Source organism: Scyliorhinus torazame, chromosome 4 (genome assembly GCF_047496885.1).
Source record: "Scyliorhinus torazame isolate Kashiwa2021f chromosome 4, sScyTor2.1, whole genome shotgun sequence".
Lineage (NCBI taxonomy): Eukaryota > Metazoa > Chordata > Chondrichthyes > Carcharhiniformes > Scyliorhinidae > Scyliorhinus > Scyliorhinus torazame.
In genome coordinates, this window is record NC_092710.1 from 159,372,588 (window position 1) to 159,394,120 (window position 21,533).

Sequence of the window (21,533 nt, forward strand, 5' to 3'; positions counted from 1 at the left end):
ACAGAATTTAATGTGAGGGTTCCCTTCAACTTGGGCAGCCCATGAGTGACCTGCTGGAAGCAATGGTCGCGCATGGGTAAAGATCACCACTTGGCCTAAATCCTAACAAACCTATCCCCTTGCAGGGGGCCTCGCAGCCCGACACTGGCAAACCTTTTCTGCGCACTCTATTCCTGGAGCTCTATTGCTGATCTCATGACTGGGTTTTCTGCAGTACCAACAGTGGCCAACATCCGTGGAGGTTCTGCAAGATGCTGACATTTCCCCGCATAAGATTTCACAGGGAGCGGAGGAATTCTCCTCTGAGCTTAGAGGTAGGAAAGACTGAAGATAAGAATCTAAATACCAAATTGGAACCTAATCCCACTGGTCCTCCCGAAAATGGATACAGTGGTACTGTGATATTGTTTTCCAACTGGTAAACGGACCCTTGGCACGACTATTAAATGTCACCCTTTGTTACAATGGTTCAAGTGGAGTTGGCAAAAGCTTGGGAACAAGTTCGCCATCCTTGCTTTATTCATGGAGAACAATGTGGGTATCATAGTTTTTTACTAAATCATTGTAAATGAAATCTTTTCATAGGAATTGTTTTTGAAAGTTAATATTGAAAAGCATGGCAGTGACACAAAACATCAGAAAATAAAAACTTAATGAAATCACGTTTGTACATCCTACATTGATCAGTAATTGCCTCAGTTGATCAATTTCTTTCATCTGTTGCAGTTCCTTCAGCGAAAGAGTTGGATCTGCCCCTGCTTCATATACAAGGGTTTCCAGAGTGATCAGATCATCACAGAGAACCTCTAATCCAGGGATGTTCCTCTCCTTGCCAAGGCGTACTAGAGATAAGGCACAATCCACCTAAAGGCAGGATACAGAGCAATATTAAAATTGATCACAAGTTTTTGTCATGGATAATTCATGAAAATCATTAGTTTTTCAGTTCTCTATCCCTTTTATCTGTTGGATTCGATGCTTTACGCCACTCCATTTTAACACACATTTATAGCAATATCCAAATCACCAAATAACAATTCTTCCATTTCACAAACTCAATGAGATTATCATTTTATCAGTTTGTGAATTATCAGGCATTATATGCTGCAGACTACTGCACTCATTTCATCCATGACCCTTCAACAAAACAGAAGCAGGAGTTGCACACAATGAGGTGGAGCAGGATTTTAATCCAGGTCCCATAAGTGAGGGAAAAGGAAATGAGATGCAGAGCTGGAGTTGTGAATAAGTGAAATTCACTACTTTGAATAGGTGAGTAGATAATTATCTTGTGGGTGGATATTACCCTTCAGTAGTAACCTGCAAGTATTAAGAATGACATGGTATATACTCTATGAATTCATTTCTTAAGATAACATACGCTATTTCCATTAAAACTCTAAATATGTCAACATATATATAAAATGTATTAGTAATTGATTATTTTTGCACCGTGCTGCTTTGGTATCCTAACGATTGAAATAACAGTATTTATTTAGTGGTTTTAACAACAAAATCAATTCTGCTACATAAACATTGAGTAACTAATTCCCCCATGTCAACATGTTGCATGCTACAATTATTTTATCTAATATCTTCAGAAATGTTTATTGCATGATCAGCATATTGGTTCCATGCCAAAAGGAACTGCACTGTTGTGTCTTTATTCAAAATCTTAGTTCATATTTGTTGTAAACAATGCTACTTCTGCTGCACAGTGCTCACATTTTGTAGCATGTTTGCATCATATAAACCAAGTTTTCCTGTTGTTATAAAGCCAAGCCTTATATTGAAATGACTTCATGTAATTATTGGGCTGAATTTTAAAAGGGCAGAACAACTGCATTTCAATGACGTATTATTGAAGCAACTTTTAAGATGACCAAACATTAACAGTTGTACCCGACAGGTTAACCAAAGCCATTGTGACGGAGCCAGACTGTCTGGAAGAACTCATTTGAGGCAATCACCTGAGATGAATGTGAATGGCCTATCTCCTGAGCCATTCACAAAACAGCCAGACAAACATTTGTATGTCTAACTGGATGTGGAGCAATCACTTTGAACAATGAACCCTGGCTGAAAAGGGAACTTTTCCAGCCATAATCTGATCATGTCTAAGCCATGGATTTGGTATGACCATGTTTGGTAAATGGTCAGTTGGTGAGAGGGGATCATATGATGAGCGAACTAATCCTATTTGTGTTAAATAAACTGTTTATCTCCAGGTCAGAGGTTAGAAGAGGCAGATCTTGAGTGAATACTATCTCTTTCTCTCCTTCCAGCCCAAGTCCAGCCAGTTGTTTGATCCACACGCATTACAGGCAGTGCTTTAAGAATCCATGCAGATGCTGCTGGCTCCAGAAGATATAGTCTGTTAACATCTGTAAATCATTTCACACAGCACCCAAAAAGATACTGAGCCCAAGCTGAAACCATCCAAGTCATCAGTCTACAATCTGAAACCATCAAAGTAATCAAATACAAGATCCGTATAGCACTGACTATCATTAAACTTTTAAACTACCTAACCTATAACTTACGTGTGTGCGCATGTGAACCCTTGAATGAATGAGTGTTTGAAAGTCGGAGCATTATTATTTTTATTTAGATCAGTTGTTAAATGCAATAAATACTACTCTTTTTCTTTAAAACTTACAAGAAAACCTGTCTGTCTTTTACAGTTACTACAGGTAAACAGTTAAACATTCAATGAATCGGCAAACATATCCTTTTCAAAAACACAGTTATGGTCAAACGAGGTGTGGGAAAAGAGGGGTGTCATTTGCTCCCTTCTCACCTAACTGTAACAATAATTTGATTTTCCTGAAGGATTACATTATAACAAAATGAAAAAACTGTGATGCAAGGAAAGCATACTTGGGGAGATTCCAACCATCACTTCATCTGAACCCTTCTTTTCCCCATTGGCTTCACCATAAATGATGGGCAAAGACAGTTACAATTAGCGCAAAATAAATTCACTATATCCCTCAATCCCCAATTTAGAAAAAAATACAATCAGATTACAAACTGTTTAGCTTCAGTTTTTTCCTGCCGGAATGTCTAATAGGAAATGAATAATAGAAAGAAAATAAACAGACTCAGGACAGTTAAGACACCAAAAGAAGCCAAAGTGAATATACAAACAGAACCTCACAGGAAAACATATTTAGAAAGATGGAATCAATCAAGATAACAACATGTATGAAGCAAAATTTCCTCTCAACGAATAGGTCATATTTTCTTTTTTTTTAATTAAATATTGTTATTCTCCTCCTTTTTCACATTTTCATCCAAATTTACACCCACCAACAAACAATCAATGGTAAAAAATACAATGTCAATCCCCTAGCCAACAGTTCCTCCCTCCCACGAACCCCCAAACACCCCTTAACATTTTAAATACAAACATCAAAGAAAAGGTTTCAGGAATCCACCATCCACCCATACATAGTCACCAACAACTGACACAGTCCAACCCCCCCAACCGCCCCCCCCCCCCCAAATGTTCGATGTCATCCAATTCTTGAAAGCCCATGAGTTGTAGAGCCCTTCCATCCTTCCCTCAACTCAAACTTCACCTTCTCGAGTGTTTAAAAACTCCAACAGGTACCCCAGCTATGGCAGGGCACAGGGTGGAGAAACTGACCTCCACCCCAACAGGATCCGCCTTCGGGCGATCAGCGAGACGAAGGCCAAAACATCGGCCTCCCCACCCGCTTCCAACCGATACCGATCCGATACCCCAAATCTAGCCTCCAGAGGACCCAGCTCAAGCCTCACATGTACCACCTTTGAAATTACCCTGAACACCACCCTCGAATACCCCTCTAGCTTTGGACAAGACCAAAACATATGAATGTGGTTTGCGGGGGGGCCCCCCACAACGCTCACAAACATCCTCTACCCCCTCAAAGAGTCGGCTCATCCTCATCTTTGTGAGGTGCGCCCTATACACCACCTTCAGTTGTAACAGCCCCAATCTCGCGCACAAAGTTGAGGCATTAATCCTCCGGAGCACCTCCCACCACAACCCCTCCTCCATGCCCTCTCCCAACTCTTCCTCCCACTTTGCCTTAATCCCCTCCAGCGGTGCCTTCTCTTCTCCCAGAATTGCTCAATAAATCGCCGACACCACCCCCTTCTCCATTGCCCCTGCCGTCAGCACTTCCTCCAACAGTGTGGAGGCCGGCGCCACCGGAAAGCTCTATATCTCCATCTTAGCGAAATCTCGGACCTGCATATACCTGAACAGTTCCCCCTGACCCAACCCATATTTCGCTCCCTGCTCCTTCAATCCTGCAAACCGGCCCCCTAGAAACAAATATTCTAATGCCCTGACTCCGTTCTCCTCCCATCCCACTTCCCGGGCTCAAATCTGTGATTCCCCCGGCAATTCCCTTGACCCCCTCCCCCAGCCTGAATGCTGGCGCAACTGCCTCCAGATTTTCAACGTCGCTACTATTCCCGGACTTCGAGTATTTCCCCGGGCCATCGGGGTGACGCTTTTGCCAACACCCTCAGCCCCGATCCCCTACAGACTCTCCTCCATTCTAACCCACTGGGAGTCTCCCCCCCCCCCCCCCCCCCCACCTAACCCAGCTCCTCACCTTCTTCGCGTTCGCCGCCCAGTAATAATATGGTAAATTCAGAAGACTGAACCCCCCTGACTGTTCTTTCTGCAACAGCACCTTCCTAATCCTAGCCACCTCCCCCCCCCCCCCCCCACCCCACCCACCCCCAACCCCCACCCCCGCCCCCGCCCGAAAACAAGGTAATCATCTTTTCAACCTCCTTGAAAAATGCCTTTGGCAAGAAGATCGGCAGGAGGTCATATTTTCTTAATATAAAAGAAAAAAATCAATGATCAGGCCAATTTGATTGAAAGTTAAAAGCACAGCAAACTGAAAGCTATCTCAAAACTTTTAGGCCTTTGGCAGTGAAATGAAACGAGATAAGGATTGAAGTTGCTTGTCTTAATTCTAGAAATACCATTGATTCAGGAAAAGTTGTTAGTTTGACAATTCATCTGATGATTTCTCAGCAATTTAGAATTGCTTAAATTTAAGAAGGTATTATGAGACAAGGGCTGCATGTTCCCAGAGCTTAAAAATAATCTTTCCAAAGTGAAAGGATTTAGAATTATCATTGTATTACATGCACATCATTTTTCATTGCAAAGAACTGGAATACATGTAGATGTCACAAAGAGGGTAAAAATGATCACCAGCAGCTTTCCATTTCATTACCCCTGTGTGCTCATCTTGAGGCATTGTAGTTTAATTAAAAAAACAGCCACTCTCCTCTATGCGTTCAGCATCGTTGACATTTCTTTCATGTCTACATGCAGAGCTAGATTCAAAATGTGGCAGCATTTCTCTTGCATAGTAATTATTTTCCTGAAGATGAGATGCCAAATTTAGTGGGGTGGGGTGGGGGGAGGGGGGTGGGGAGAAAGAGAGGGGCAGGGTGGAATTAAATATTTCATGTAATTGGCAACATTTTTTTCTAATGTAATATTCTACTGCTGTTTGTTTGAACTGGGCTTCAACCAGATATTTGGAAGCAAGATGAATAGGATAGATCAATATAATCCAGTCAGTGATTCAAAAAAAGTCAAGCGATAATCGTGATCCACAAATATAAGCACTTCGATGCCCTCGAACTTGCTGCCTACAAGGGTGCTGAAAGCAAAAACTATGAATTATTTCAAAAGGAAATTGAATTGCCATTTGAGTGAAATAATTTTGCAGGGCTACAGTAATGGAGAGGGTGAATGGACACAAATAGATTGATCTAGCAAGCACCAGCATGGACCAATAGGCCGAATGTTCCCGTCCTGTGATTTTAGGCTACAATTGTAGAGGGCTTTGGTGAGACCACTACTGGAATACTGTGATCAGTTTTGGTCTCCATATTAAGAAAGGATATTTTGCCTTGGAGATGGCACAGTGAAACCTGATTAAATTGGTTCCTGGGAAGCGAGTAAATCGGGCCTACACTCTCCAGATTTTAGAAGGATGAGAGGTGATCTCATCGAAACACACACAATTCTGAAACAGGCAGACACATGGTTGTTTCCCCTGACTGAGGAAATTAAAACAAGGAGTCAAACATTTAGGACTGAGATGAAGAGAACTGTTTTCATGCAAAGGGTTGTGAATCTTTGGAACTTTCAACCCCAGAGGATTGAGGGTGCTTCATAACGGAATACATTTCAGACTGAGATGGACAGGTTTTTGGTCACTCAGGGAATCAAGGGAAATGGACAATAGGTGGGACAATGGAGTTGAGGCAGAGAATCAGCCTTGATCACATTGACTGGCAGGGCAGGTTCAAAGGGCCTTGGTCTACTACTCCTGTTCCTATTTCTTACGTTCTCACGATTCAATGAATCTTAACCAAAGTGGTTTGGTGCAAGATGGCAAAAATGTTGAGTACTTTGTATGTAACATAAATTGCATGATATCATATTTCAATTCAATTGTCAAAATAGTTCTTCTTGAATCTCATGAGGGACATGATATAGTAAAAAATAATCAGAATTTATCATTAGTTAGGAATCCTATTAATTATAGTTACATCGCAAAAATGAATTACAGGACTGTTTATTGAATTTTTCATTGTTTAATACAAAACTGATCCACTCAAGCACTTGCTCTCACACATAACAAATGGTGTATTGTCAAAATAGTTGCTGCTTCATTTAGTTACTGTTACAATGAGTTGGTTCTTCCTTTTCCCTTAAGAAAATGTATGCAAAATTGCTGTACTGCTCATAGCTAATTGCTTTGTGGCATAGATTCATTGTGCAATCTAGTAATTTTAAAACTGATAGCTTGCACAAATTAAGATCTGGTGCCACTATGTGGTCACTAAAAGCAGTACAGTTTTTGGTGAAAATTCAGGCTGCAAGGGAGGAACCCCTTGGCAAAATAACTAAACCCATCAAGTCTGCTACATTTATAAAAGTAAGTAAAGTCGCCATAGTCCCAGACGACCACATGCTGGCTATTTTCCCCTTTGAAGGGGAGAGCTGACTGGTGGGCGATTTAACCTGAGGATCATCACACCTCAGGTGAGGGGCAAAGTTGAGAAGGCAGGCCTGCACTCATACAGTGATCACAATTAAAGAGCAGTACCTACTTTTAGAAAAACAGGGTCTTCACATGCTACTGAAAGCACATACACACAGAGCTCTGCTCAAGAATATCTGAATGTCAGTGAAATGTCAATTTTAATCAAGTGCAGACTTGCCTTGCGGCCTTTTCAACAAATTAATGTCAAGGTCGTACACCAGACAGAACGGGAACATTCAAAAGCCAAATCTGCCACTGCAGTTATAATTAAGTGTCGCCTCACTTGGAAGCTGCAACCCATTTGTTGCAATAAAACATGTACATCTTCCCACAGGAAGTTTTTGCATCAACACAATTTCTTCTTTGATTTCTATTATGAATACTATTCCGTCCATTCTTCATAATTCTGCTCCTGAAGTTTTCATGCACCTTATTACCCTCAATATATTTTGATAAAAACCTTGCAAATAAAAGTATTTAGCAAGTATCATTCTTGAGCAGTAGAAATCTCATTTCCAGCAAATTTATAAATTTGTATTTCAACATAAAAGTGAACGTGTTTTTCTTTCTTGATCTCACCTGCCTAGAGTAGCTCTCAATCTCCTCTGCTCGCTTCTGGTACCACTGACTGAGACACTCAACAGAGGGCTCTGTTGTTCTGTACCTCAACAGTTCAGACTGTTCTTCATAAAGAAATTCAGCGACATCTTGTGGGCTGCAGTCTATGACCATTCTTCAGGAATGGAACAAACATCACATTTTATCAGATGAAACAGAAGTCATACACACAGAAGTACACTGACCGACAAGCTATTCACCTATAAACAAAGGAAGCTCATCATGTCTTCATGTACTTCATTGATATTCATCATATCAAAGTTCTGATTGTGAGCATGAACTGTCAAATAACGGCACTTGTTGTAAAATGTTTATCAAAAATAAATAGTAAAGCAAACTTTATTTTGGATTAGGCACATGGCACTGAAAAAGCTGTAAATCTGAAATAAGGACAGAAAATGCTGGAAATACTCAGAAAGGTCTGGTAGAATCTGAAGAGAGAGATCTCAATGAGTTTATTTTAAAGCAGCTTTGTGTTTTACTTTTGGCTCAAGGCTCCTTTTAAGCTTAGAAAGCTCATCAATAGTATTTTCCGAGTACTAGGATTTATTTATTCGGAAACTTAATGAATCAGGATTTTTAATGAGTGCAATCAAGTCTAGACATTTGAGCATTTCCAGGCTCCAAGGCTTAATGCTGAGCATACTGGGAAGCAAAATGTGCTTCAATCATATGCATCAAAAAACCACAGTAATTATTTGAGCTTTTAATTGATTGAAAATAAAAGACTTCAAAAGTGCAGAGTTCCTAAATCTGCTCCAGCCTACCAACTGGCATAGCAACCAAGAAGAACAAAGTAAACAATTTTAAACAAACAAAAAAAAATTGGAAAGTGTTAAATTAGAAGGAAAGTTGTACAATTGAAAGTTGTACAAGTTTTAAAAAAATATTACAGGTGCTGGAAATCTGAAAAATTAAACAAAATTGTTGGAAATAATCAGCAGAGCTAGGCCTGTGACCTTTCACCAGAACTGGGTAACGGTAGAAATGCAATAATGGGAAAAGTAACAAAAGGGAAAGCCTATCATAGGATAGAGGACAGGAAAGGTAAAATTACTGAAAAGGTTCATGGTGCAAAGACAAATAGAGTGGAAATGCGACGACAAAATAAATAAAATGTGCATCTACTGGGTGTGTGAATGGCAGGATTCTGAAATTCTACCATCCCAAAGGATAGAATTTTTAAAATGACAAAGCGAAATAAAATGAGGGCAGTGGTCACAATCTAAAGTTGTTGAACACAGGAGTTAAGTGCCCAGTAGAAGAGGAGGTGCAGACTGGATGATCGCTTAGCAGAACACCTCAGTTCAATCCACCACATGACTTTGCGTTTTCAGTCATCAGCCATTACAATTCTCCGTCTTGCTCCCACTCTGTCCATTCTGACCTTGGCCTGCTGCAGTATTCCAATAAAGCAAAACTCAAACTTGAGGAGCAGCACCTTGTGTTTGGTTTAGGCACATTTCTTAACAATTCATCCATGGAACGTGGGTGTCATTAGCAAGGCCACCATTTATTGCCCATCTCCACTTTCCCTCGAGAAGGTGGTGATGGTGAGCTGTCGTCATCAATCACTGCAATCCATGCTGTTTTTTTGCAAACATATACTTTATTCATAAAATATTTGAAAGAGACATTAAAAACCATTTCAAATTGTCATAACAAGTGCAATAATATTCACATTTTATCCAGAGATCAATATGCACTCTGAGGAGCTTCAATTCAGGAATGAGAACATTACGGAACTTCCGGTGGCGGCCATGGAGTGAGAGGTCGCTTGTTTGGTAGCTCCCGCTCGTGGTGGATATTTGGTACCTTTTCCCCCGACTTATGGGGGATTTGATCGGTAAAATTGGAGACTGGTGAGGCAGAGAAGAGAAATCCCCCACCAGTTTATGGAGTCATGGACCAGATGTGGTATGGAAAGAAGAGATAATTGGGCAAAGAGGAGAGTGGAGTCTGCAGCACAGGAAAACATGGCGGAGGCTCAGGAGCTGGGATTGCCGGCCCAGTGGTCAACGGAGCAGCTGGTGAAATTCCTTCAGGAGAGTTTCGCCAAGCACAGACAGGAGTACCTGAGCCCAATTAAGACGGGGATTGATTGGGTGGAGCAAAGATTGGAAGCCCAGGGACTGGCGATCCAAAGGCGGAGGAGAAGGTGGCTGAGCATGAGGACCAGCTAATCGCGATGGCAGTGGAGATGGATCTGTTGAGGGACCATCAGAAAAGGCTGCAGAAGGTGGAGGATTTGGACAACAGGTCGCGCAGGCAGAATTTTAGGATCGTTAGCCTCCCGGAGGGCATCGAGCGATCGGACGCAGGGGCATACGTGGCGCGTATATTGGAGAAGCTGCTGGGCGACGGTGCATTTGCTCGACCCATGGAAGTAGACAGGGCGCATAGAGCACATGCGAGGAAGCCGAGGATGAATGAGCCGCCAAGGGCGATGGTGGTATGAATGCACCGGCTCCTGGATAAGGAACAGATCTTGAGATGGACCAGGCAGACAAGGAGCTGTAAATGGGAAGATAACAAGCTGCACATTTACCAGGGCTTGGGTACGGAACTGGCCAAAAGAAGAGCGAGCTTTAACAAAGTTAGATCGGCCCTCTTCAAGAAGGGGGTGAAGTTTGGCATGTTGTACCCACCTCGTTTGTGGGTCACTTATGAGGGTCAAGAACTTTCTTTCGGATTGCCAGAGGAGGCGATGAACTTTGTTAAGGACAGGCGACTGGCAGGTGATTGAGGACATTGAACTTGGGGGCGAGTAATTCTGTGTCTGTGCTGCTAAATTTATTTTCTTTTTGGACTGTGTATGGAGTGTTTTTTGTACCAATGTTTTGGTCAGTTGCTCCGTTTTGTTTACGGGTTAACTTTATTCTTGTGGCCGAGGGAGAGGCGCGGGCTTGGTTCCCGCGCTATGATAATTATGGCGGGAATAGAGAAGCAGGAAGGAGGGGGCGCCGCACGGGGCGAGCCGTGATCACGGGGGGAAGCCGAGGTCAGCCAGAGTTTGCTGACTTCTGGGAGCAACATGGGGGGAGTAATTACGCTCGCGGGGGTCTAGCGGGGGGGGGGGGGGGAGGGGGGAATTACTGGGTTGCTGCTGCTGGGGAAAGGGGGGGAGTGGGTGCGGGAAAGGATGGGCGGGGGGGGCACCGTCTGGGAGAAATACAGCCGCGTGGGAACTGGGCGAGAAGCTGGAAAAAGATGATGGCTAACCGGCAAGGGGGGGGGGGGGGGGGGTGGGAAGCCCCCCAACTCGGCTGATCACGTGGAACGTGAGGGGGCTTAACGGGCCGATAAAGAGGGCACGAGTACTCGCACACCTTAAGAAACTTAAAGCAGATGTGGTCATGTTACAGGAAACGCACCTGAAACTGATAGATCAGGTTAGGTTGCGCAAAGGATGGGTAGGGCAGGTGTTCCATTCGGGGCTGGATGCGAAAAACAGGGGGGTGGCTATATTAGTGGGGAAGCGGGTAATGTTCGAGGCAAAGACTATAGTGGCGGATAACGGGGGCAGATACGTGATGGTGAGTGGCAAATTACAGGGAGAGATGGTGGTGTTGGTAAACGTGTATGCCCCGAATTGGGACGATGCCAATTTTATGAGGCGAATGCTAGGACGCATCCCAGACCTAGAGACCGGAAAGCTGATAATGGGGGGAGACTTTAACACGGTGTTGGAACCAAGGCTGGATAGGTCGAAGTCCAGGGCTGGTAGGAGGCCGGCAGCAGCCAAGGTGCTTAAGGATTTTATGGAGCAGATGGGAGGGGTGGACCCGTGGAGATTCAGTAGACCTAGGAGTAAGGAGTTCTCGTTTTTCTCCTATGTCCATAAAGTCTATTCACGCATAGACTTTTTTGTGTTGGGTAGGGCATTGATCCCGAGGGTGAGGGGAACGGAATATACGGCTATAGCCATTTTGGATCATGCCCCACACTGGGTAGACTTGGAGATAGGGGAGGAAACAAGAGGGCGTCCACCCTGGAGAATGGACATGGGACTAATGGCGGATGAGGGGGTGTGCTTAAGGGTGAGGGGATGCATTGAAAAGTACTTGGAACTCAATGACAATGGGGAGGTTCAGGTGGGAGTGGTCTGGGAGGCGTTGAAGGCGGTGGTTAGGGGGGAGCTGATATCAATAAGGACACATAAAGGGAAGCAGGAGAGTAAGGAACGGGAGCGGTTGTTGCAAGAACTTTTGAGGGTGGACAGACAGTATGCGGAAGCACCGGAGGAGGGACTGTATAGGGAAAGGCAAAGGCTGCATGTGGAATTTGACTTGCTGACCACAGGCACTGCAGAGGCACAATGGAGGAAGGCGCAGGGTGTACAGTATGAATATGGAGAGAAGGCGAGCAGATTGCTGGCACACCAATTGAGGAAAAGGGGAGCAGCGAGGGAAATAGGGGGGGTGAGAGACGAAGACGGAGAGACGGAGCGGGGAGCGGAGAGAGTGAATGAAGTGTTTAAGACATTTTATAAAAAATTGTATGAAGCTCAACCCCCGGATGGGAGGGAGAGAATGATGGAGTTTTTGGATCGGCTGGAAATTCCCAAGGTGGAAGAGCAGGAAAGGATGGGATTGGGAGCACAGATCACGGTAGAAGAAGTGGTGAAAGGAATTAGGAACATGCAGACGGGAAAGGCCCCGGGACCGGACGGATTCCCAGTTGAATTTTACAGAAAATATTTGGACTTGCTCGCCCCGCTACTGACGAGGACCTTCAACGAGGCAAAGGAAAGGGGACAACTGCCCCCGACTATGTCAGAAGCAACGATATCGCTTCTTTTAAAGAAGGAAAAGGATCCGCTATGATGCGGGTCCTTACAGACCAATCTCCCTCCTCAATGTAGATGCCAAGGTCTTGGCCAAGGTAATGGCAATGAGAATAGAGGAATGTGTCCCGGGGGTGGTTCATGAGGACCAAACTGGGTTTGTGAAGGGGAGACAGCTGAACACGAACATACGGAGGTTGTTAGGGGTAATGATGATGGCCCCACCAGAGGGTGAAACGGAGATAGTAGTGGCGATGGATGCCGAGAAAGCATTTGATAGAGTGGAGTGGGATTATCTGTGGGAGGTGTTGAGGAGATTTGGGTTCGGAGAGGGGTATGTTAGATGGGTGCAGCTGTTGTATAGGGCCCCAGTGGCGAGTGTGGTCACGAATGGACGGGGATCGGCATATTTTCGGCTCCATAGAGGGACAAGGCAGGGATGTCCTCTGTCCCCATTACTGTTTGCACTGGCGATTGAGCCCCTGGCGATAGCGCTGAGAGGTTCCAAGGGATGGAGGGGAATACTTAGGGGAGGAGAAGAACACCGGGTATCTTTATATGCGGATGATCTGCTACTATATGTGGCGGATCCAGCGGAGGGGATGCCAGAAATAATGCGGATACTTGGGGAGTTTGGGGATTTTTCAGGGTATAAATTGAACATGGGAAAGAGTGAGCTGTTTGTGGTGCATCCAGGGGAGCAGAGTAGAGAAATAGAAGACCTACCGTTGAGGAAGGTAACAAGAGACTTTCGTTACCTGGGGATCCAGATAGCTAAGAATTGGGGCACATTGCACAGGCTAAATTTGACGCGGTTGGTGGAACAGATGGAGGAAGATTTCAAGAGATGGGATATGGTAGCATTGTCAATGGCAGGGAGGGTGCAGGCGGTTAAGATGGTGGTCCTCCCGAGATTCCTTTTTGTGTTTCAGTGTCTCCCGGTGGTGATCACGAAGGCTTTTTTCAAAAGGATAGAAAAGAGTATCATGGGTTTTGTTTGGGCCGGGAAGACCCCGAGAGTGAGGAAGGGATTCTTACAGCGTAGTAGGGATATGGGGGGGGCTGGCACTACCGAGCCTAAGTGAGTATTATTGGGCCGCTAATATTTCAATGGTGAGTAAGTGGATGGGAGAGGAGGAAGGAGCGGCGTGGAAGAGATTAGAGAGGGCGTCCTGTAGGGGGACCAGCCTGCAGGCTATGGTGACAGCCCCATTGCCGTTCTCACCAAGGAACTATACCACGAGTCCGGTGGTGGTAGCTACACTGAAGATTTGGGGACAGTGGAGACGACATAGGGGAAAGACCGGAGCACTGGGGGGGTCCCCGATAAGAAACAACCATAGGTTTGCCCCGGGGGGAATGGATGGGGGATATGGAATGTGGCAAAGAGCAGGTATAACGCAATTGAAAGATCTATTTGTGGATGGGAAGTTTGCGAGTCTGGGAGCGCTGACCGAGAAATATGGGTTGCCCCAAGGGAATGCATTCAGGTACATGCAATTGAGGGCTTTTGCGAGGCAACAGGTGAGGGAATTCCCGCAGCTCCCGACACAAGAGGTGCAGGACAGAGTCATCTCAAAGAAATGGGTGGGGGACGGTAAGGTGTCGGATATATATAGGGAAATGAGAGACGAAGGGGAGACTATGATGGACGAACTAAAAGGGAAATGGGAAGAAGAGCTAGGGGAGGAGATTGAGGAGGGGATGTGGGCAGATGCCCTAAACAGGGTAAACTCGTCGTCCTCGTGCGCCAGGCTAAGCCTGATTCAGTTTAAGGTATTACACAGGGCACATATGACTGGAACACGGCTCAGTAAATTTTTTGGGGTGGAGGATAGGTGTGCGAGGTGCTCGAGAAGCCCAGCGAATCATACCCATATGTTTTGGTCATGCCCGGCACTACAGGGGTTTTGGATGGGGGTGACAAAGGTGCTTTCGAAAGTAGTAGGAGTCCGGGTCGAACCAAGCTGGGGGTTGGCTATATTTGGGGTTGCACAAGAGCCGGGAGTGCAGGAGGCGAAAGAGGCCGATGTTTTGGCCTTTGCGTCCCTAGTAGCCCGGCGCAGAATATTGCTAATGTGGAAAGAAGCCAAGCCCCCGGGGGTGGAGACCTGGATAAATGATATGGCGGGGTTCATAAAGTTAGAGCGGATTAAGTTCGTCCTAAGGGGGTCGGCTCAAGGGTTTACTAGGCGGTGGCAACCGTTCGTCGAATATCTTGCGGAAAGATAGATAGGGGAGAACAAAGAAGGCAGCAGCAGCGGCCCAGGACTTGGGGGGGGGGGGGGGGGGGGGGGGGGGGGGGGGAGGGATGGGGGGGGATGGGGGGGGGGTGGCCTGAGACAAGGCAGTTGCCAATTAGGGCTAGTTTTTATTTTTTGTTATTTAATATTTATTTATTTGTTGTTGTTTTTGTTTAAATTTAAAAAAGGTCATTATTATCTGTATTGTTACAATGTTGTGTAAAGGATGCACAATGTACTGTGTTGGTTGACCAAAAATTTTCAATAAAATATTATTTTAAAAAAAACTTTATTCTTGTGGGGGGACGGTGGGTGGACTTTTCTTCTTTGTGTTGTGTTTGTTGGGGATAGTGATGTTTTGCCTATGTATGTTCGGGGGGGGGGGGGTGGGGGGAGGGAGAACACTACGGGGTAGGATGCTTGGCGCCATGGGCAACGGCTACCAGGCTATCTGGGCAGGCTAGCTCATGGAAGAGCAGTGGGGGGGGCGAGCAGGTGACTAGTTTGATATGGGGGGGTTGGGATTGTTGTTTAGTTAGTGGGGGGAGGGGAGGGAATTGTTCTGCTGACAGGGGAGGGACTGGTGCTCGGAGACAAATTGGAGGTCGAGGACAGTGGGCGCCCGAGGACGGGCCTGAGGAGGTGCGGAACGCAAGCTGGAGGCTGGCCTAAGAAGAGTGCTGGTTGATCGGTGGGGGGGGGGGTCACATGGAACGAGAGAGGGCTGAATGGGCTGGTCAAGAGGGCTCGCGTATTCGCGCATTCGAGGAGATTGAAGGCAGATGTGGCAATGTTACAAGAGACACACCTGAGGGTAGCGGGTCAGACTAGGCTGAGGAAGGAGTGGGTCGAGCAGGTATTCACTCAGGGCTGGACTCTAAAACTAGGGGGTTGCTATCTTGATCAATAAGCGGATGACATTTGAGGTAGGGAATATAGTGGCGGATTCAGGAGGTAGGTATATCATGGTGAGTGGGAAGCTGGAGAGGATGCTGGTGGTGTAAGTGAATATTTACGCACCAAATTGGGACGACGCAGAGTTTATGAGGCGGGTGTTGGAGAAGATTCCGGACCTGGACTCGCATAAGCTGATCATGGGGGGGGGGGGGCTTCAATACGATCATTGATCCGAGGTTGGATCGGTCAAGTTCAAGGACAGGGAGGGTGCCAGCCGCAGCAAAGGAGCTAAAGAGGTTTATGGAACGGGGGGGTTAGACCCGTGGAGGTTCGGACGGCCAAGAGTGAAGGAGTTTTGTTTTCCCCACCTGCACAAAGTGTACTCCCGAATTGATTTTTTCAGTTTGAACAAGGCGAGGGGGGCAGTATACGAGTCTGGGGAGAAGACCAGTAGGATGCTAGCACACCAGCTAAGGAAGAGGGAGGCGGCCAGGGATATAGAAAGAGTGAAGGACAGGGGGAACACGCTTTTGGACCCAGCAGGGGTGAATGGGGTGTTTAAGGAGTTTTATAGTCAGCTGTATGTCGGAACCCCAAGCTGGGGTTGGCGGTTGGGGGGGATAAGGCAGTTTTTGGAAGGGTTCGAGTTTCCAAAGGTTTAGTGGAGGGGTTGGGAGCCCCGATCGGGATTGCAGAAGTAGTAGAAGGATTGGAGGCCATGCAGTCGGGCAAGGCCCCAGGACCGGCCGGCTATCCTGTGGAATTTTACAAGAGGTTTTCTGGGATGCTGGGCCCCCTGCTGGTGAGGGCATTTAATGAGGCAAGGGAGCGGGGTGTCCTTCGGCCAACAATGTCGCAGGTTTCGATCTCATTGATCCTGAAGCGGGAGAAGGACCCAGAGCAATGTGGGTCATACGGACCAATCTCCTTACTGATGTCGATGCCAAATTGCTGGCCAAAACTTTGGCCTCAAGGATAGAGGACTGTGTTCCGGGGGCGATAGGGGAAGACCAGACAGGGTTTGTTAAAGGTAGGCAGCTAACGGCCAATGTTAGAAGGCTCCTAAATATGATCATGATGCCCTCAGAGGGGAGGGAGGCTGATAGCGGTCACTATGTGGAAAAGGCCTTCGACTTGGTGGAATGGAATTATTTGTGGTAGGTCCTGGGACGGTTTGGGTTTGGGCAGAGCTTTATTGACTGGGTTCAGTTGCTGTACCAGGCACCGGTGGCGAGTGTGCGGACGGACCGGCTGAGTTCGGACTACTTCAAATTGCACCACGGGACAAGGCAAGGATGTCCTCTCTCCCCACTGTTGTTTGCCTTGGCTATAGAGCCAATGGCAATGGCGCTGAGAGCATCAAAGGACTGGAAGGGGCTAGTCCGGGGGGGTAATGGAACACAGGGTCGCAGTATATGCAGACGACTTACTCCTGTATATTTCTGACCTATTAGGGGGGATGGGAGTGATTATGCTGATCTTAGGGGAATTTGGCTGGTTCTCGGGGTACAAAGTGAATATGGGTAAAAATTAGGTTTTTGTGATCCAAGCGAGGGGGCAGGAGAGGAGACTGGGAGAGCTGTCGTTTAAAGTGGTGGGAGGGAGTTTCCATTACTTGGGAATTCAGGTAGCACAGGGATGGGAGAAGTTACATGATTGACCCAGCTAGTTGAACAAATGAAGGAGGACTTTCGGAGGTGGGACATGCTCCCGTTGTCACTGGCGGGGAGGGTACAGACCGTAAAAATGACGGTCCTCCCAAGATTTCTGTTCGTTTTGCAGTGCCTCCCTATTTTTATACCAAAGGCCTTTTTTTAAAATATATAAATTTAGAGTCCCCAATTCATTTTTCTTTCCAATTAAGGGGCAATTTAGCGTGGCCAATCCACCTAGCCTGCACAGGGTTGTGGGGGCGAAACTCACGCAGACACTGGGAGAATGTGCAAACTCCACAAGGACAGTGACCCAGAGCAGGGATCGAACCTGGGACCACGGCGCCGTGAGGCATCAGGGCTAACCCACTGCGCCACAGTACTGCCCCTCAAAAGCCTTTTTTAAGCTGGTGGATAAGGTGACCTCTGGTTTTGTGTGGGCGGGTAAAACCCCGCAAGTAAAGAAAGTGCTGCTGGAGCGGAGTCAAGGGGGGTGGGGGGGGGGCCTGGCGCTGCCGAACTTTAGTAACTACTACTGGGTGGCAAATATAGCCATGATTATGAAGTGGCTAGTGTGGTGGAGGGGTCGATGTGGGAGCAAGTAGAGGCGGCACCATATAAGGGCACAAGTTTGGGGGCATTGGTAATGGCTCCTCTGCCGTTCTCGCCGGCCCGGTATTCCACAAGCCCGGTGGTAGTGGCGTCCCTGAGAGCCTGGGGGCAGTGGCGGAAGCATATGGGAGTGGAGGGAGCGGCGGTGTGGGCTCCAATGTGTGTCAACCACCGGTTTGTCCCGGGGAGGCTGGATGGGGGGTTTTGGAGGTGGTAGAGAGCAGGGATTTAGAGGCTGGGGGATCTATTTATTGATGGGAGCTTTCCATATTTAGAGGATTTGGAGGACGAGTTTGAATTGCCAGGAGGGAATGGGTTTCGATATCTGCAGATAAGGGATTTTGCGCGAAGGCAGGTTTCGACCTTTCCGCTTCTAGCGCCGCAGGGGATACAGGACAAGGTGGTTTCTAGCACGGGGGTGGGGGAGGGGAAGGTTTCGGATATCTATAAAGAACTTATGGAGTGGGCGGAAACTCAGATGAGCTAAAGCGTAAATGGGAAAATGAGCTGCGAGGGGAGGTAGAGGCGGGTCTGTGGGAGGATGCTCTGAGCAGAATCAACACGTTCTCATCATGTGCCAGGCTCAGCCTGATACAATTCAAGGTGGTTCACCGGGCACACATGACGGTGGCCCGGATGAGCAAGTTTTTTGGGGTGGAGGACAGGTGTGTGAGGTGTGCAGGAGGGACAACAAACCATGTCCATATGTTTTGGGCATGCCCAAAGCTGAGGGGATACTGGCTCGGATTTGCGGATGTCATGTCCACGGTGCTAAAAACAAGGGTGGCGCCGAGTTCCGAAGTTGTGATTTTTGGAGTGTCAGCAGGTCCAGGAGGCGAGAGAGGCTGACGTTTTCGCCTTTGCCTCCTTGGTAGCCCGGAGACGGATATTGTTAGCATGGAGGGACTTGAAGCCCCCAAAATCAGGGGTTTGGGTTAGCGACATGGCTGGGTTTCTCAGACTTGAGATAATTAAGTTCGCCCTGAGAGGACCAACGTTCGGAGGTGGCCGCCGTTTATCGACTTCTTTGGAGAAAACTAAACTGTCAGTAGATTCAATAAGGGCGGGGTGGGGGAAGATTTAGGCTATTTTGTGCAGGCGGGAATAGTGGGAGATGGAGGGATGTGTTACGCACTGAACTATGTTTACATTTGTATTTGTGTTGTTTATTGTTAGAAAATCATAAATGCCTTAATAAAATGTTTTTATTTTTTAAAAAGGAATGAGAACATTACGAACATTTCAATATTTTCGGTACAGAGTACAATTCTGTTCAAACTATATACATTGGCCATGTTGAACTCTTTGGTGCTTTAACAGTTACATATGGTGAGGGATAAGCACACAGTCCGAGGGGTTTTACACATTTCCCAACCCCTCGGTGAACATTGGCTTAAAGACCTCACAGAGTGGCCTTTCCCCACTGCCCCTTGGCGGCGGCTACCCAAGTTAGAGTGCTTCCCTCAGCATGTAGTCCTGGACCTTGGAATGGGCCTATCTGCAGCAATCGTCGAGAATAATTTTGTGCTCTGAATTTCAACACTTTGGTAGACCAAAGAGCGTCATTTACCGAGTCGATGATCTTCCAGCATCAGTTGATGTTTGCCTTGGTGTGAGCCCCTCTGAACAGCCTGCAGAGCAGAATCACAAGAGCTGCACAGGATGAACCTTGACAAATTCCACTACATCTCTCTCCAGACCTTCTTTGTAAAGGCACATTCCACAAGCAACTGTCTCTCCGACTTTGAGGGCCACATGTGGCTGCACTGAGACTTCGGGCATGCATAAAGGATCTGATCAGGAGTGCCCTTTTCATTACCAGAAAAATTGGTGCTTGTTTGAAAGTTCAGCCCAATGAGGTTTCTGCCAAATTAGTCTGCTCAGAGAACCATCCAACATGACCCACCATCTCCTTTTTCCTCATGACCTCGAGGACACTACTTGCAGACCACTTCTTGATGGACTTGTGGTCAAAAAAGTGTTTATAGAATCATAGAAGTTTACAGCATGGAAACAGGCCCTTCAGCCCAACCAGTCCATGCCGCCCAGTTTTTACCATTAAGCTAGTCCCAGTTGCCCGCACTTGGCCCATAACCCTCTATACCCATCTTACCCATGTAACTATCTAAATGCTTTTTAAAAGACACAATTGTACCCGCCTCTACTACTACCTCTGGCAGCCCATTCCAGACACTCACTACCCTCTGAGTGAAGAAATTGCCCCTCTGAGCCCTTCTGAATCTCTCCCCTCTCAGCTTAAACCTATGCCCTCTAGTTTTAGACTCCCCTACCTTTGGGAAAAGATGTTGACTATCTACCTTATCTATGCCCCTCATTATTTTATAGACCTCTATAAGATCACCCCTAAGCCTCCTACGCTCCAGGGAAAAAAGTCCCAGTCTATCCAGCCTCTCCTTATAACTCAAACCATCAAGTCCCGGCAACATCCTAGTAAATCTTTTCTGCACTCTTTCTAGTTTAATAATATCCTTTCTATAATAGGGTGACCAGAACTGCACACAGTATTCCAAGTGTGGCCGTACCAATGTCTTGTACAACTTCAACAAGACGTCCCAACTCCTGTATTCAATGTTCTGACCAATGAAACCAAGCATGCCGAATGCCTTCTTCACCACCCTGTCCACCTGCGACTCCACCTTCAAGGAGCTATGAACCTGTACTCCTAGATCTCTTTGTTCTATAACTCTCCCCAACGCCATACCATTAACTGAGTAGGTCCTGGCCTGATTCGATCTGCCAAAATGCATCACCTCACATTTATCTAAATTAAACTCCATCTGCCATTCGTCGGCCCACTGGCCTAATTGATCAAGATCCCGTTGCAATCCTAGATAACCTTCTTCACTATCCACTGTGCCATCAATCTTGGTGTCATCTGCAAACTTACTAACCATGCCTCCTAAATTCTCATCCAAATCAGTAATATAAATCACAAATAACAGTGGACCCAGCACCGATCCCTGAGGCACACCACTGGTCACAGGCCTCCAGTTTGAAAAACAACCCTCTACAACCACCCTCTGCCTTCTGTCGTCCAGCCAATTTTGAATCCAATTGGCAACCTCACCCTGGATCCCGTGAGCTTTAACCTTCTGCAACAACCTACCATGCGGTACCTTGTCAAAGGCTTTGCTAAAGTCCATGTAGACAACGTCTACTGCACTGCCCTCATCTACCTTATTGGTCACTCCCTCAAAAAACTCAATCAAATTTGTGAGACATGATTTTCCACGCACAAAGCCATGCTGACTGCCCCGAATCAGTCCTTGCCTCTCGAAATGCTTGTAGATCCTGTCTCTCAGAATACCTTCTAGCAACTTACCTACTACAGACGTTAGGCTCACCGGTCTGTAGTTCCCAGGCTTTTCCCTGCTGCCCTTCTTAAACAATGGCACAACATTCGCCACTCTCCAATCTTCAGGCACCTCACCTGTGGCTGCCGATGATTCAAATATCTCGGTTAGGGGACCCGCAATTTCCTCCCTAGCCTCCCACAACATCCTGGGATACATTTCATCAGGTCCCGGGGATTTATCTACCTTGATGCGCTTTAAGACTTCCAGCACCTCCTCCTCTGTAATATGCACACTTCTCAAGACATCACTATTTATTTCCCTTAGTT

The 21,533-nt window shown here is 46.5% G+C and overlaps 1 protein-coding gene across 1 annotated transcript in view; it reads right to left on the reverse strand.

Moving 5' to 3' along the window:
* The window catches only part of nbas (NBAS subunit of NRZ tethering complex), a 381,349-nt gene that overhangs the window by 257,044 nt on the left and 102,772 nt on the right, over positions 1–21,533 (reverse strand). The window contains exons 23-24 of the mRNA XM_072498805.1: positions 7,662–7,815; positions 679–864 (exon numbers count right to left, since the gene is read on the reverse strand). Coding sequence (XP_072354906.1) covers positions 679–864; positions 7,662–7,815 — 340 coding nt within the window. The remainder of the gene's footprint in view (positions 1–678; positions 865–7,661; positions 7,816–21,533) is intronic.